Source organism: Myripristis murdjan, chromosome 2 (genome assembly GCF_902150065.1).
Source record: "Myripristis murdjan chromosome 2, fMyrMur1.1, whole genome shotgun sequence".
Taxonomy (NCBI): domain Eukaryota; kingdom Metazoa; phylum Chordata; class Actinopteri; order Holocentriformes; family Holocentridae; genus Myripristis; species Myripristis murdjan.
In genome coordinates, this window is record NC_043981.1 from 10,749,877 (window position 1) to 10,767,790 (window position 17,914).

General features: G+C 42.8%; 1 protein-coding gene across 2 annotated transcripts in view; it reads left to right on the forward strand.

Moving 5' to 3' along the window:
* Positions 1-17,914, forward strand: part of LOC115373509 (xin actin-binding repeat-containing protein 2-like) — a 48,449-nt gene that overhangs the window by 14,762 nt on the left and 15,773 nt on the right. Inside the window, exons 2-3 of one of the 2 annotated variants that reach the window (XM_030071950.1) lie at positions 7,025-7,133; positions 15,875-16,041. In XM_030071950.1, coding sequence (XP_029927810.1) covers positions 7,025-7,133; positions 15,875-16,041 — 276 coding nt within the window. Of the gene's footprint in view, positions 1-7,024; positions 7,134-12,285; positions 12,342-15,874; positions 16,042-17,914 lie in introns of those variants that run through there. The other variant, XM_030071958.1, reaches the window with a different exon arrangement.

The window sequence follows — 17,914 nt, forward strand, 5'->3', positions numbered from 1 at the left end:
GGACTTAATTTGATGACTCCAAGGATTACTTTGCCTATTTCACGGCTGCCGGCCAAAGAAATCCTCCTCAGTGTGGACCAATTCCCAATTTTTTTGTCTGTGTTAGTCAGCAAATAGACACCAAAGACACCAAATACTGGAAAAATCAGGCTCAGGTTTAAAAAAAAAAATACCGGAATTACCCTTTAATTACAAATAAAAAATGTACTGAACATTTGGTGTGTTACTGCTTTTTGTAACAGCATTAAGCCACTCAAAGCCTTGCTTTATAGTGAATTTTGGGACGGCTAATGCCCCATCTGTTTGCCTGCCTGTGTGTGTGTGTGTGTGTGTGTGTGTGTGTGTGTGTGTGTGTAATTGTGTGAGTGTGCACTGTACTTTGCATCTTGCATCTTACTCCTCTTTGCTGCTCTGTAATCACTATAAAGTAATCAAATGGCTTATTGCTTAAGTTAAGTTCCAGCTTTGCTCAGTTCCAGCATTAGCAAACGGCTCAGATAATTCTGCTTGCCTGGGCTGATATAAAAAAAAAAAGTTGTTAGCACTGAAAAAACAATTAGCAACTAGACAAGAGTTTGATGTCCTCAAGATACAATTAATTTGTGTTTACTTGCATCCGGAGCCTGGATACAGAAGAATCAGCGGGCCTAAAAACAAGTTGTGATGCCTCTGAGTCTCCACGGTGATGATACGTGAGAAAAAACAGCCCATATTTGCGAGCGATACAAAGAACAAACTTGAAAATCCTGTTTTTTTTTTTTGTTTTTGTTTTTTTGCTTGGTGCGTTTTTTGATCTGCATATCAGTTTTATTTTCAAATTTGATCTGTGGGCGCTAGTGGCAGCAGTGGTGGGCAGTAGAGCAAATGGTGGCCTTAGAAATGGAGCCAGCAGATCTAAGCTGAAACCACTCAGGTTGGCGATGATGTAACCACCACTTGTGCTATTATGTGAGTGAGCGTCTCGGTACAAACCCAGCTTGGATGTTAGGAAAAAAGAAGGAATGGGTGAAAGCGTGGATGATTAACGTTAAAAAATAAGTCAATAAAAGCAGGAGCTGTCGAGAGAATATGTCAATAAAATTCCCCATACGGTCCAGCATAGTCTTATACTTTTCACATATTATTGTGGCAGTGAAGTGAGCACATAAACACTCTTGCAGAGCTAGAAACAACAGGGCCAGCAGACTCTGTCATGTCTTTAGCGGCTGCCTCACTAACAGTAATTGGGCGACTGACTTTGTGGATAATTACTGTCATTTTCCAGGGATGCAGGCTCATATTCTCCTCCAGAAACTTGGCATCACTCAGGCTTACTTGGACGCAGAGGCTCAAGCAAACATTTTATGGTTCTCTGCAAACTCAGCCCTCGCTTTCCAGAGCGGCGGCTTCCGCTGTTCTTTCATATCATGATCTGACATATTAAAAAAATTCCACAAGATTTAACAGGTTGTTTCACCGTAGTATATTTGCATTAGTGATTTTTTTTTTTAGCATAATATTTTGAAAAAAGGTCTTTGCAGAACTGGCAATTTCCGTGTAGAAAAAAAAGTCAGCATTCATCTATCTCCTGTGCTCAGACCTTGTGTAAGCCTTTTATGTACGGCAAAGTCAAGTGTGTACACTTTCTGCCATTCAAATGCTGAATTAATTAATTCCAGAGGGCCATTGACACTGATGCCCATCTATTTTCTCCTGCTGACCTTAACTATGGCTGGCACCATCATCTGAGGAAGACACAGTAATCGAGTTTAACAACGATGCACCCCTGTTTGAAGTGATTTCCCCCTACAGGGATCCTCACATGAAAAGACAGCTTGGCTTGTGTTAAGTATAAAATTGTTCAGACATCACTCCTGAACCCTGGCAAATGCACTCAAAGTGGTGAGCTTAAAATATCATGCTAAAGTTATCACTGATGCATTTTTTTTTTTTTGTATTAATCGCAGTTTCCAGTAATTTAGATTACAGTGAAATTAAACTACTCCTCATTTTGCTGAAAACCCCCCTGCAAGTCCCCCAGAGACCCCAGGAGGTCCCCAGACCCCATTTTGAAATACCCTGCCCTAAACCTCCCTAGACATTTCATTAGTGTTACCCACACTGGGTATTAGCACTGCATTTTCCATCGCTTAATACTTATAAATTTAAATAGAGATTAATCTCAATTTGCTGTTTTATTCCTACAAGATGAGCAATTTATGAAAGACAAGCTCTACCCTCAGTCATAGTATAAATTTGGAGACATATCAACCATATCAGACAATTCATTTTACTTACAACTTTCCAGAACTGACCTACACCTGCGTCACAACAGCCTTTTCAAGTATAATTATTGTATAATTCTTGCAGGCAGTAGGCATGTTTGCACTTAGCCGACTGACTCTCCGTGATGGCACCAGCTGTGGCTGCTCTCAGATTTGTGACTCAGCCACAAAGCCCTGATGAACGTGTTCACACCCACACATACACACACGGTAGACTAAAATGTTATTGTACCAGAATGTGTTAAATTTATAATTTAAGACACACAGTGGCCTTAAGTGAAGTGTAAACAAGTCCTGTGTCAGACAAAGAGGGATATGTGTTCCAGACCCTCTTAATGCCTCTCAGTCAGTGACACGCACTGATCCACTGCTGTAATACTGCTACATCACTGCACAAACATTGGACCACAAACACACACACACACACCTAATAAACATCCCTGCTGCTTGTGCACTTTTAATCATCCCCCGAGCAGAGGAGCACACGATTGTAGACAAAGTGCTCGGCGAGCACTATTTAATAACAGCAGTCAAATACAGAGCACCGGGGAGCCGTGGTTAGCAGCCGCTTTGGACCGTGTGTTTTTTGCTCCTCGCAGCTTCACTGATTTGAGCTTCATTCAATGTGAGTGCTACTTGAGAGAGAGAGAGAGAGAGTGTGTGTGTGTGTGAGAGAGAGAAAGAGAGATGAGTCAGGCCCCTTGACAGGAAGGAGGATGGGTGCTCAGAGAGACTGTGTTTATTGTGTATTTTGAAGTGTGTCTTCTTGTCCCCAGTGTGCATTTGTGTGTGTGTGTGCGCACACATATCTGAAAACATGTTTATCAGTTCTTTTCATTGAAACAACTCTAGGCAGGAAGGGGAAAATGGTGAGATGAAGTGTATATGTGTGTGTATGTGTGTGTGCGTGTGCTGGTGAATGTGTAATACTTGATAAAAGAATGCAATTCTTGGCCACAGATTGGGATGTTTTCCAACAAGACAATAATATCCAAAGTGTTGCGGAGGCGATCACAGGGTGCGTTCATTTTTTTTTTTTTTTTTGTGTCGGCGCTGTAGTGCCAAAAAGGACCATTAGGATAAACCCAAACAACAAAGACTACATCACGGCTGAGATCAAACATTGCATCAGACGAAAAAAACACAAGCCTTCCGGAACAACGATATAATGGAACTGAGAGCAGTTCAAAGAGAACTAAAGGGGAATCTAAGGGAAGCGCGAGAGCAACGTAGTTTACATGTCAGAGAAGCTGTTTCAAACTTAAGACTACAAAAAAAGGGTGGAACTCCATGGAAGAAATGACCAACCTGAATTCTGACAAGATGGAAATGCATCTACTCAATAATTTCTGTAAACATTTGTGATCCAAAACAGGACAAAATAGTAATTCTATTCCAAGTGCTGTGGCCAAGATTTTTTAAAAAGTTGCACACTAAGACCAGCCTGGGGCCCACCTTGCCCACAGGAAGATGATGATTTTCGACTCTTGGCATTGACATCAGTAGTGATTAAATCACTTGAATGCATTTTGATAGGAAACCTACGAGGTGCACAGCATCTCTCAAACCCCTCTCCAAGATGGTAGAGGCACCAATGATGCTTAAAAAAAAAAAAAAAAGAAAAAAAAACTACAACACTCGTTATTCTAAAATGTCTTGAAAATCCAACATCTTTTGCTAGATTAATGTTTACGGACTTTAGGTTGGGATTTAATATTGCATCTCTTCAGATCCTGTTGAACAAGCTGAAACAGATGGAGGTGAAGCCCTATATGATCAGATGGTGCCATGAATTTCTCATAGGAGGACAGCAGCGGGAGAATGTTAACTCGACTCGCTCTGACTTACAGGTTAGAGGTACTGGAGCTCCTCTATGTTGCATAAGCTCCCCACCTCTTTTCACATTTTGCACCAGTGACTGTAGAAACCAGGCAACTACATTATCAAACTGTCCAATGATACAGCCATACTCTGTCTAGTCTAGTCTGCCGAGAGATTTTATGTTTAAGTCAGAGGAAGAAATCGATCCCAGGTCTGGTGGTGATCTCAGCCCGGTTTTAATCAACTGGGAAAGAGGTGAGTGGGTAACAACATTTGCATCCTTAGGTACTCACTTTGATTTTCAGGTACAATGGTCTCATCAAGTGGAGTATGTTTGTCCGCAAATCAATCAGCATCTGTGCTTTCTACAAACGCCCCGGTCCATGGAGTGCTTGAAAGCATCATGTTATTGTTTTACAAGCAATGAACGGATCTATTATTCGATGTGGCATCACAACACGGTTTGGTAATCTGCTCATTAACATCAAAATCACAATTCCGACGTCTGATCAGAGGGGCCGGAGAAATAATTGGCATGCGGCCCCCGTCCTCTCCCCAGAATACATTTGAGGAGACATTGAGGAGGAAGGTCCTTAAAATCACCAGTAACCCAAACCGCATCATTCACAAAGAGCTCATGGCCTCAGGCAGAAGGTACAGGTGAGCAAGTAAGTAGAACAGGTATAAGTTTTCTGAGTTCCGCTGTCAATCAAAGTACTCAGCAGTCAGAAATGAGTGTGTGTGTGTATGTGTGTGTGAGTGAGTGGGTGGGTGAAGGGCGTATTGGGGCTCTTATTGGGGAGAATGTATAATATCTTGGTCTAGGGTTGCAATGGATACTGGGAGAATGTGCAAAACAATGTGGAGTGGGTAATATTCTGGGTGTGTATGGATCTGTGTGTGATACTGCATGTTAATTGTAGTTTGATTGGTCATGTAAATCAACTGTGTTCTTTCAAATGACATATTTCTCCTAAGGCAGACAATAAAGACTATTCTTATCTTAAATAATGTGCATATTTTAGGGGTTTCGCTAAAGGACGTTTTCAGTATTTTTGAACCTGAGCTCTATTTATTACCTCTTTACCATGGTGCCTATTAGTAAATACAATGCAATTTTGCAGACTGAGTTAGTATTGAGAAACAAATTGCTAAAAATCGGGCTCCAGTTGATTTATATGGTGCAATCTGTGAGGTAAGTTAGAGAAACCCAGATAAATATCCTTTTGGAATTAAAAACACAGTCTCTAGGCTGTTTAGTCCTTCCTGCTACATATTGCGCCTCTTCTGCTTCCATAATCCCCACATTCTTACACTATTTGCATATTTCTTGTATGATCTGGGCCAGTGAATGAGCACGTAAACATTAGCAAATGTCTTGCCGAGCTCGAGACAGCCATGCCAAGCTTAAGTCTGTCATGTCTTAAAGTGGCTCCTTCATTAACTGGGATACTGGCTTTGTGGATAATTGCTGTCATTTTCCAGGGATATGGGCGCATATTCTCCTTCAGAAACTTGGCATCGGGAAAGCGTACTTGGAATGCGGACGCTCAAGCAAACATTTTACGGGGTCTGCAAACTTAGCAAAACTGCAAACTGCCTCTGTAGCTACAAACTGCTTCTCCCTCCTCTCTCTGTCCTCGTCCATCTGTTGAATTTCTGACTCACCGCGCTCCGGTTTGTGTAGCCTAAATAAGGTCGGCCATCAAAATTAACGTAGTCCTCGTTGATTTCAAAATCTGGAACGTAGGTTGTCATAGTCAGTTATTTTACTAAGATGTAAAAAAATAAAAATCTTCAACTGGAGTTACAGTAGCTCAGTTTGAGCATTTAATTTTTAGTGAGCTCATTGAGCAAAATTTTTGTATTTTCTGATTGATACCATGATGGAAAAGTTGAAAATACAGCCAAACTTCTTAGGGACAGTGTTTCGTTTTTTGGTATGTTCATGAAATTATAGTTGACACCTCCAGCAGAGACACAGGTGTGTGTGTGTGTGTGTGCATGTGTGTGTGTGTGTGTGTGTGTGTGTGGCCAGTTTGCCAGGCGGTTTACTCATGTGTGGAGCTACTGTGTGTTTGTTGTCAGTCTGCGCTGATGCCCTGCGAGAAGCTGTCGCTGGAACGCTATAGGGGATACATTTGATTTGCAAATGCTGTGGAAAACACATCCACTCACACAGACACACACACACACACACACACACACACACACACAGGTGTGTTTGTCCCCTGTGGGGATGATTTGCAACTGAATAGGCGTGTTGCTTTGGCTGACTTCTAAGTTTTGACAAAATGCTTCCAGGGGAAAAACAAGACTGTATGCACCAAGGACATGCCATTTACCGATGTTGTAGCGTTTTATCAACTGAAGCCTGTGAAAACGCCTTTGGTTACAGCGAGAGTGTTCCTATTAAAATTCAGCCAAGTGCTCTGTTTGCTCTAACTTTCCAGTCAGTGCCTATTTTGCACATTGCACTCAAGGTCACCTGTGTTTGCACTCACAGATGTGTGCGCATGTGTGCACATGTGTGTGTGTGAGTGTGTGTGTGTGTGTGTGTCGGTGTAGTTCAGACGACAAACATTCCATCTAGCAAGACAATGTATCACTGGAATGCCAAGCTTGAATTGTCACCCAGCACTTGACTGTATCATTTTTCATGTTTGTGTTATGTGTGTTAGCATCTGTATCCTCCGTCATATTTCTGTGTGTGTGTGTGTGTGTGTGTGTGTGTGTGTGTGTGTGTGTGTGCATATGTGTTTAAGGGTGTGTGTATATAGGGGCAAAGCCAGCTGGTTATGATGACCTGCAGAGTCACCTTTCCACCTTTGTTTTGTCAAAGCACAAGTGTTTCCTCTGATAGCTCTCTCTCTCGCTCTCGCTCTCTCCCTCTCTCTCTCTCTCTCGCTCCCTCTCTCTCTCTCTCTCTCCCTGACCAGGAAGTGAGATCCGTCCACACAACCCCGTCCAAGCAAGCACCGTCCAGTCTCACCAGGTCTGAGCCCTCGCCAGGACAGAACATGGCCTCATCTCAGGACCCCGGTCACTGTAAGTACCGCACCTTGCTCCTCATTTTCGTTCTGTTTTTCAGAGAGAAACCACTCAGTCAAATACGTGAAGCTGCAGGATGTACACTCTGCAAAAAAAAAAAAAAAAAAAAAACTTTCCATCTTAGTAAGTCATGTGGTCTCATCCTCAGAGTTAAAATCCTGTTGTAGCCAAGACATGTGACAAAAACTGCCAGTGGGAAGAGATGATAAAACTGGTTTCCAATGCAGTTTCACTCGGTTCAGGATTTTTTCCGGGAACATTAATAAGGTAGCTCAGCCCACGAGGCTCAAGAGAATGACATTTGATTCAAGAGAATTCTCATCCCACTGCCTGTTTTTTTTTTTTTTTTTTTTTGCCGTTTGAGGCAAAACAAAAATTTAACATTGAATATGAGGGTTTTTTTTTTTTTTTTTTCAGTGATATGAAAGCAAAGTGACGCAATGTTTGGAAAATGAAAAGCTGGCGAAAAAGCAGCGTTTGAAAACCAGATTGCTCATTGCCCAGATACCGCTACCTCACTGATCTGGCAGGTTTTTAATGCGGAGAGGGGAACTTGTTAGATATTGTGCTTCCATTCCTGATAGCAGCGCTGCCGTGGCTCGCGTTAGTTTGTTTACCGCTGCCACTGATAGCGGCGTATACCGAGATAAATCTTACAGTGAGAGGCACAGCTCATTATCCCCCTGTGAGGCTCACAAATAACAATCCAAACGGGCCAACTTCTAAATACTCATATACAAACAGCCACGGCCTCTGAGGTGCCACACTATACACTGATCGCAGGAGTGTGTGTTAGCCCTGTTAGTGTGAGTGGACGTGTGTGTGTGTGTGTGAGAGTAAGTGAGAGTGAGTGCTGGAGAGAGAGAGACAGGGGAGATGTGGAGGTGGTAATTGTTGATAGTGAGAATCTAAAGTGATGGACGTGTTGACAGGCGACTGCCTCAAAGTGGTATAGAGGTGTTAGCTTCAAACACACAAACACACACACACACCCACGCGGGCACACAAGCACGGATTCTCACGCACACAGGAACACCGAGAGCCTTCCTATTTCTACCTGAGATCAGTAATCTAGATAGTTTTGTCCTCAGAGGTTCTTTGTGCGCAGTTTAAAGAAAAACAGTTTGCCCGAAACACCGAGATATTTTCACACCTACCGCTGGTGCAATCAATCCTCCCAGATAGTTGGCAAGTTTTCCTGTCTGCCTCAGTCTTCCCTGTCTCCCCTTCACCCCAGTGCAATATGGTGAAGTGATGGGTATTTGTTTGTGCTGCTCACACAGTCAAAAATTTAGGTGAGCAACAGCTCTTTGGAAAAACAATGACATGCATACCCGACATAATCCACAGGCCTCAGGGGCCGGGAACTATTTCCTGCCAAAGAGCACCTGCAAACCACATCCATCCACCCCCAAATTCACAGATCTGACAGGAAATCTCATCAAATGACACACAAACTGTCTTGATGGATAAACTGCACCAGGGTTAAACGGGGAAATATCTATTCTTGTGTTTTGGGTGAAGTGCTCCTTTGAGCCAGATATTCAGTGTGTCAAAACCTTGACACGATGAATCAAACGCCACCAGAACACAGCGACCTCACAGAGGACACCGAGGAGCAAAGGTCACGCCCTCTGCCGCCTCTAAATCTCCGTTGTCCCTAAAACCAGAGGTTGTTGACTGTCCCCCGCGTTCCTGCCGTCCTGTTTGAGCAACGGCTTTTGTCTCGGCTGACGTGTTGTCAGCGGCGCGTCAATGACAACACTGCATCATTTGCCAGGTCAAATGACTGACAGCGGTAGCGGCGGGGGAGAACGGGAACTCTTTCACCCAAAAGCCGCAGTGTTTAAAAAAAGCACCGCGGCTGACTAACCGTGCTTTAAACAGATGCAAAGCTCACTTCCAAATCTCGGTGCATGTGCTCTTTTTTAAACACGCAACCTTGTTTACTTGCTTTCTTACATGTGCCACTGGAAGCAGAACCATGGCACTGCTGTTTTATTTATACAGTGCACAAATGCAGAAGGTCAATAGGACTTTTATTTTTATTTTGGAGATTGTAGGCATTGTTTTGGGGGTTATGAGAGAGAGACTGAGGTATTTTTTTAGATTATTCTGTAATGGATTAAATTTTTTTTTGAATGCTCCCCATTTGGGCAATGTCTTTTTGGTTTTAAAAATTTCTTCCAAGGTTTGCCCAACAAATGACAGTGATGTCTTTGCATGTTATCCTGTTTTCCTCAAGTATTTTTTTTCCTGTCAGCTTTAGTTTTGATTTCCTTCGGGGCCACTATGGACAAGAATTACCCCTCAAGACATTATTGACATTGGCTGGAAATCAAAACCCGTGTGATTGCACTGGCATATATTGACATGTGGGTGACCTATGGCTCACGGTCCTTCAGGCGAAGTAAAATGATGTCTGTTCACTGCACAGGTTCGATGTACAGAGAAATGTTCCAAATGACAGCCGAGCATGGTGGTTTTTTAACCTTTCTGAGGCAACGTAGCTCCAAGCGCCTCTTATCTTGATTGCGCTATTGATGTCTTCACCTTCATCTTTCACCTTGACTCACCGCTGGTGGATACACTGGCCTCATAAGTAGAAACAGTTCAAATAGAACAGGTAAAATAAAGTGTCACGTGGATCACAGCCTTTGCCACTAAGCCTCCATTCCTGGAGGACCATACAAATGAAAAGACCTCATTTTTGTTTTCATTTGCCATCTTTTTAGCCTGTTCAGAGAAAGGTAAGCTGGATTTTTAGGGCAGAGAGCCAAACCAGAAGCCTAGTCGAGAGGTAATATGTCAAAATTCAAAAAAATGTAATAGAGGCACAGCTTGTTTGACTTGGGAATGAAATATCATGTAACGATCGCTCCCTTGTAGCACCATCCTCAATCATACCAATGTTGAGATTAATGTTGGGAATTGGGAATCTCTTGAAGGTTAGCTTTGAAAGGCAGAAATCTCAGCCGCAGCAAAATACTCACCAAGCCACTGGTATTGATTAACAGTCCTATCAGCAACCCACAGATGTAAAATGTGTTATAGGATGGGAAAAGTCTTGCCCCTTTTGCAGCTTTAATTTGTTAAATCTATTTCAGTTTAACATTCACTCAATATAGTGTGGACTTCAGTTTTGGAGTGTTCTCAGGCCCATTATTAGGTACTGTACAGGTATTTTTACATCTATTTCCCACTTTGGGAACAGGAAATCCATGTGCAATTTCAGCAGGATTATCAGCCGAGTGCAGCCTCTCCAAAAGCCTGATAACCAGGCTTTTCTCTAGTCGATGCACCGCCAAGGCCAGCTCATGGAGTGCTCAGGCAGCCGCACACCTAATGTTTTCACAACGGGGGGCCAGTAAACAGTAATGATCACAGCTAATAAAATGGAGTCAATGGATACAAATGATTCCTGGAGGGTTATATAAGTCAGAGAGGGCCTCACCTTAGATGTATGGCGAAGGCGAGTGTACGTTGAAATGGAGCAAATGGAGAGCCGTGGGCTAAGGCCAGTTGAGCTGACTTTGATCAGACGCTCGCACCAAGCAAGAGGCCACCAGTTCAAAAGAGGAGGTTTGCCGTTGCTGAAGGGCGATGTCGGGCCAGTGTGATGGGTTGTTGCCGCAAGAGAGAGGTGAGAAGAAGGGAAAAAAAGAAAGAAAGGAAGCATACCATTATGATTTATCCTCTTCCATCAAATGTGACCAATTGCTCCTGAGTGGTCTTTTAGTCATGACTGCTCATAGTTTTCCACCTCAGTCCTCTGGGACCTCTGCATTGCAGCTGTAATAAATGCACTCGGCTGATCTCACTGTCTTTGCAAGGTATCTTTGAAAAAGGTTCAAAATCATCAGGAAATCAGCAGGAATGGTGGTGCATGATTGACCCACAATGATAGAGGCAATCCCTGCTAATATGAATAACGCCCTTCATGTATTTAGTCCTAATTCTTTATTCATTCACCGCAGTGAAAAGACTTAAACCACGGCACTGTTTTTTTTTTTTTTTTTTTTTTTTTTTTTGGCAGGCGCCTCATAGATATTCCTTTCAACATGAGATGCACCTGAAGCCCCGAGTGAATGTCTAAGTATCCCAGCCCTGCTCTTAGTGAAATAGCAGCTTTTTAACATGCTGACCTTAACTGCAATAGTGTCTCTCAGATAAAGCATCTCAGAGTAGATGTGCAGATTTGGAGCCAGTTGTCAGAGCTTTTCTCCTGTCTGATTTTCTTTTTCAGTTTAAAAAGCAATACCAAGCAACTGAATCAATACGACCACGCTGCATACTGAGGTACTAAGTATGAAAAATCAGGCGAAAAATGCTAATGGGCTAAAACTCTGCAAGTACATTCCCATCCAAAGCACTTATTTTTAGGCCTCCTGTGAGTCATATCTAATTTGTATTGTTGTTAACACGTCATGGACCGGTGTTCACCATGTCGACTTCCCCATGCTTGTCTGTCTGTGCTGTCAACACACTGCAAAATGGTAATAATTCATTTTAACAGGCCTCATTGAGTTAGCTGCGTCTTACAAGTGTCTGGACAGCTTGTGGGTACCTATAAGAGGCAGATTTACTAATCTAGACTTAATGGAGACTATCCTAGCTCAATTTGTCAGATTTCTCCCGCCTGATTGCTCTTACTCTGCTGAAAATATGTAATATGAAAATGTTCTCTGTGCTTGCTGTGAAATTTCATGGTGTTTACCATTTTAACAACCAGTTATCTCATAATCTATTTTCTCTTTGGTCTTCTCCCTATAAAGAATGTACAAAGTGTCTGTTTTCCATGTCAGCACTTGTGGTATGTCTGTATCCATAAGTCCACCGTGACTTAAGGTTAAGGGCATGTTGAGTACCTTGTCTAAAAAAAGCCAACGCACATCATCCCCACCCTCCCACCCCCCCAATTCCATCCTTTTTTTTTTTCTTTTTTTACGAAGGAGGGCTTCTAAAATAAAATCAGCTGTCACTGGATGCCTGGGCCCCACTGAGCTGTGGAGTGCACTGCTGGAGCTGGTCTCCAAGCCTCACTGTCTGTCTCTGCCCAGGATTGGCTTTCTGAGCTGGGTTAACGCCGGGCGACCGAGCCCCCCCTGTTCTTTTTGTTCCATTGGAGACCCAAGGCTCTTTTCTATTCTGTTGGATTCTATTGTCGGTTGAAGTAAAAGCGCGTCCCGCACAGTTGGAAAAAAGGTGAGCAAATAATGTGAATTATCAGCGTTTCAAGGTTGACTCTTGCGTAACGGCTGACGTAAGCCCCTCTGTCAATACAGCTTTCCCAGAGTGATTGTCTACCTAAGTGCAAGTGGAGGCAGACAGGTTGGAAGTGGTAAAAGGCGTTTTAGCTGATAGTAAATCGGTGTGATGCTCCAAGGCCGAGCCGTCTGAAGAGATCTTTGGCGTGAAATCCAAAATAAGATCAAGTGGGGTTATTACGATTGCACCGGAGCATCAGGCGCCGTAGCTTCATAAAGAATGAGAGATGATATTGCAGCGTGTTTCCATTCCATCCCATTAGGATTTGTGGATTGTCATAAAACATGCATGGGTTCTCGCTGTTTCTTTCGACCAGACATAACCAGCAGCTATCTGATCCGGAATATTATGAAAGCATAGCAAATTGGAGACAAAGTGCTTAGCCCAGCATAAGGAAGCACTTGAGGGCAATCCAGTTTCTATGTAAAGAACTTATTTTGATAGATTTGACAGCTCAATTATTGTGCCTGTTTTGCCTTCGTCGGTAAGGAACAAATCGCCTTCCATGGCTGACATTTCAATTAGTGTTGCTTTTTTTTTTTTTTTTTTTTTTTTTACCTCCTCTGTCAGACCTTGCCAGCCAGAAGCTTTGGTCCGAAAGTATTGAGCAGGAAATTGGGTTGATTTTTGGCTTCTATTGTGGAGGGAGAGCTGGGAAAAGGGAGACGCCTCTGTGATTAGGGGTCGGTCTCAGCTTGATACAGATCTATGGGGCTCAGTTTAACTCCGAGCTACAAAAGCCCTGTCGTTCTCTCTCACAACCTTTACTTTCTCTCTTTCTCTCTCCCAGCAGCACCCCGTCTCTCTTTCCCTTTCTTACAATGCCGCCCTCCACCTCCCAGCCAATAGGTGGCCAGAAGCACAGGAGCTCACCTCAGATCACTTAAGCACAGGCAGTGGTGAGGCAGTATAGTGACAGGGAGGTCAGTGGCCCACAGCTCAGCTCAATATAGCCGCTGAGTCGCGCATACCGGCAGCGAGGCCTCCCCTGTTGACTTTTCCTGGCCTCCCTTCCTTCCTCTATCTCCCCTCTTCCTTTCACAAGTGCCAGGAGAGAAAAAACAAATCCTTAACTAGTGGTAAACATGCCATTAAGAGGCAGAAATGATTTGGTTTAAGTGCAGGTTCATTGAGAAGAGAGGGGAATTGTTTTTTTTTTTTTTTTTTTTTTTTTTTTTCTGATGTCAGCATCACAATGTAAACAAAGACTAGACCCTCATTAGGCCTGAGCATTTTAGGCAATAAGATATCATGCTTGAAAGCCATTAATAATGCTAATTAAACATCCATTGGTGTCAGTCCTAATTAATTGTTAGTGTCAGTGCGAGGGAGATGCAGAGGGGACTTTGAAATCGTAGAAAATATGCAAACTCATTAATAGTCCTTGAATCTTGAATCTGACCTTGTTTTCTCTCTGGCTCTTTATCGCCGTCTTTCTCTCCTCACACTCACTCTCCATATATCTCTTCCAAATAAAGGGGAACATGACTCTGCAGACAGAGCCGGCTTATAAAAAGGAAAGGTTTATTTTTTTCTCCAGTCAGCCTTCCCCGCCCCCCGGAGCCTGTGTTACTTCACCGCCATGCTATGCGCGCTTTGCATGGAGCATACCTTTTCGGAAGCCTGGGATATCTAAGCCGCTGTTGTCACCGCTCCCCGGCATCAAAAAGCCTCGTCTGTCTACCCGAGCTTGTGACGTGAACACTTATCCCCAGTGATAAATGTGCGCATTATCCTTGTGTCTCTGTCTTCAGCGTTGGGTTACAGCGCGACCTCAGGTGTCAGATGTCTGACCCATATTTATAGGATGCACTGGGTAAAAACCCTGTTTATTTTCAGACATTGCTGTCTCGGTCATCCCCTCACTCTCTCTATTTCTCTCCCTGTTGGGGTTGTTGGTTACCCCCGACGTGCCGGACGTAGCAGAAAGCTAAAATTGGGGGGATGGAGAGAACATGGTTTTGTCACATGGCATCTGAATAATATTGGTTTCATGATCCATGCGAGAAATTATGTGGTTTTACCTGCCAGATGCCGTTTATAGCCCAGAGATCAAGCCAGTGGGTGTTTGTTGAGTTAACTTGGATGATCAATCTATGGATTCCAGGAACGGACTATAAGAGGCTGGTGTATTCATAGACAGTCTATAAGTGGGCTATGTAAGGCGTTAATATAGTCTGATCTGCACTGCACAGTAGGGCATGAACGGTATGTACTGTACCAAGCGCTGAATCTATTACTAACCTCTGTAGTACTATGGCACCAAAGGGGAATTCATTAGTAGACCCCGATGTCAGAAGCAGTCATTAGGAAACCCAAGGAAATGTGTTTTCAAATAATCATCAATCAGTTCTGAAGCAGCACCAGTAATGAAGTCTCCCTCGCATCAGAAAGTTGTGCTAGTGCGCGTAGACGCCGAGCGTACATGCCTTGTGCAAAAAAAACACAACAAGGAGGTGGATTTGAAAATGTCAAAAGGTTACAGGATGAGCATGTAATGAGAGAAAAAATAAATTCTATTTAGGGTTTTCCTTCATCCCACGATGTTGTTACCCAGAGAGAAAGAACATGCTAAGGGCTAAAAGGTCCAGTGTGGGTGTATGCTGAGCCTCAACAGAGCGCTCTCTGCAGCTTAATGATGCTTTGTAGCGCAGAAAAGTCAAATGTAAAATCAATGGGCTTCTGTAATTGGCTATCCATAGGGATGTGCCGAGTAATATGAAGAATCATAAAGCGGTGCTTCCAGATTGATGAGCGTACCATTCCGGTTTCATGTCAACATTCATTAAGCATCGCCCCTGCCTCAGGCCACATCTTGGTATAGATACCTATCTATCTAGAAATATACCGAGGTGTTTATTGAACTGCGGGTGTGGGTTTCAGTCTTTTCATGGCATTTATGGTGAGAAGAAAGAATGCACTATTGACAAAAAAAAGTTAGCTATAAAACTTCAGACATCAAGACACCACCTATATTGCATCTGCTTAATTCCTATCTCCGGTTACATAGTGTAAATCTGTCACCCGTGTAATTGAAGCAACTATGTAATATTTTAATGTAATGTTCCCGCAGAAACAGCTAAATGAAAATCCATTACATTGATTCTGGTTGAAATGGTCACCCAGCGCTGGTGGGGTATAATGGCAGGGAAATATCATACCTCATTGCATTTACGAAAATGTCCCATAAGTCCAGTTACTAAATGGCAAGCTCTGTCTTGGTCTTCATTGAACCTAGCAAAAGAATAATGAGAAGGAAGCAAATATCAGCGGGCCTCTTGAGGAGAACAAGGGGGAAATTTAGCATTTATCATCTTGTATCAAACGCACATTTATCATCGAACAGTTACATGCAAATTAGTGTTCCACGGGTGCAGGCTGTCTAGAGGAAATTATCGCACGTGCTCATTAGAGGACATCCATGTCTTAGATGGTAAATTCCTTGTGTGTGTGTGTGTGTGTGTGTGTAGCTGCAGGCAGCAGATCCAGGTCAGAACGTCCCGAGGAAGGAGCGAGCCAGGGGAACGGGGCCCACAGTGCTGAGGACAAGGAGCTCGAACCGGTGTCGGTGAAAGAGCGGCTGGCCATGTATCAGGCTGCCGTGTCCAAGAAAGACGCCAGCGGTTCCTCCTCCGCGGTAAGATGATACTTCCACCAGGATGTAACAGGAGCTGCCGCTGAGGATATGCAAGCAGCACAGAGACGGCAGACAAACGCTGAAAAGGACACAGGCATATTCACTGGTGGCTGATATGCATGGATAGCCACAGACACACACACACACACACACACACAGTTATCAGAGTAGTGGCACTGATCACTCCATCAGGATGATTTTAACTGCGTGTCTGGACAAAATGTTGCAATGTCTAGCCTTAAGACACATTTTCCTTTTAATTTAAATAAATAAATAAATTATAAGAACACCTTTGTCAGTAGTGATTACTAGGAGACACACACACACACACAAAAAAAAAACCCATCTGCATTAAAAAGCTTTTATGCACTCAGGCACTTTAAAAAGTTACTATTCACTGTGTGAGCATGTCAAGGCTATTACAGTAAGTAAGTAAGATCAATTTGTAAAATAAAGTCTTATGAGCTGGAACTTTTTTTTTTTTTGTTATTTCCCTGCAGTGTGCACTGCAACAAAAATCTCCATGTTCAGAAATAATTTAGTGTCATATTCAGTGTTAAAAGTGCTTCTTAAACAAGGAAAAAAAAAGCCAGTGGGGTGAGATAATCCCATTTCTTTCCAATGCAGTTTTTCTGGGAACGAGTATGAATATGATGCAAAAACAAGGCAGAATAAGGCAGATCAGCCCACTGGGATCAAGAAAGTGACACTTCATTCAAGAAAATTCTGGAAGCAAGTTGATTAGCACTGGAAACAAATCTCATCCCACTATCAGATTTTTTCACTTGTTTTAGAGGGAAAAAAAAAAAAAAGATTTCATCACTGAATATGAGACTGAATGACTTAAGATGGAGTTTTTTTGCAGTGCATCTGTTATGATCCCACAGATATTATTCTTCTATTTGTATTATAGTGAAACTGGAATGCAAAAAGATGCTACGCCCACAGTCGATATCCAAACACTGAACACTGACATTGATGATGCTTGATTATTGTAGCTTTAGGCCCCTGGCTTGGTCATCACACTCTAAGAGCTGCTTCTAAGTGCTGAATAATAGATACCCGAAGATATTGTTTTAATCCCGGCCCCTCATCCTGTGCTTAAATCTACTGAACCTCGAGGTGATAAATGATCAATAGTCCAGCAGCCTCTCCTTCCTGTGTCATCTACCAAACAGCTTTGCACTAGTTTCGCAGAGCGTGACCTGCCACCTCCTGGAGTAACTGCACATGGAGGAGGCAGCACAGTATCCAGCTTATGCAATAAGCCACAAGAGGCTGAGCTTTACAGTGATTTTAAAACAGCCACAGGCTTTTCTCTGAAGTGGCAGCAACAAAACATTGTGATAAAAGAAAAAAAAAATCAACTGAAAACATATGTGGAATTAAAAATCGAACTGGAAAAGACCCAAATGTCCTAAAATAATGAAATTATACACATTAATTCTAGTTCCCAGTGGTGATTTCCAGTGAGTGTGTCAATGTTTATATTAACTCTTACTGTTCACAGGTCTGTGGATACTGGGGCGATAAGCCACTCGAGGCTGTGCTTTACAATGAGAGGTGACGTTAAACACAGCGTTGAGTGGCTCTAGCTGTTGTTAAAATCACTGTAAAGCACAACATGGAGTGGCTTGTTGCTATTTTTAAAACATTTGTTTCAAAAAGCAACAAATGCAAATGTTAAATCTTCTTTATTTTCAATAGATGATGATCAAATAATAGCAGCTCCATCTTACTTTTCCACTAGGGTATGTGTTTGCCGAGCAGCAGCTAAATAAAGTGGTTGCTAGGCGACGTGACTGATGATTTTTGGTCAGCGCATGCATATTGATATTAACTGTTGTGCGGTCACGGGTGTGTGTTTATAGGT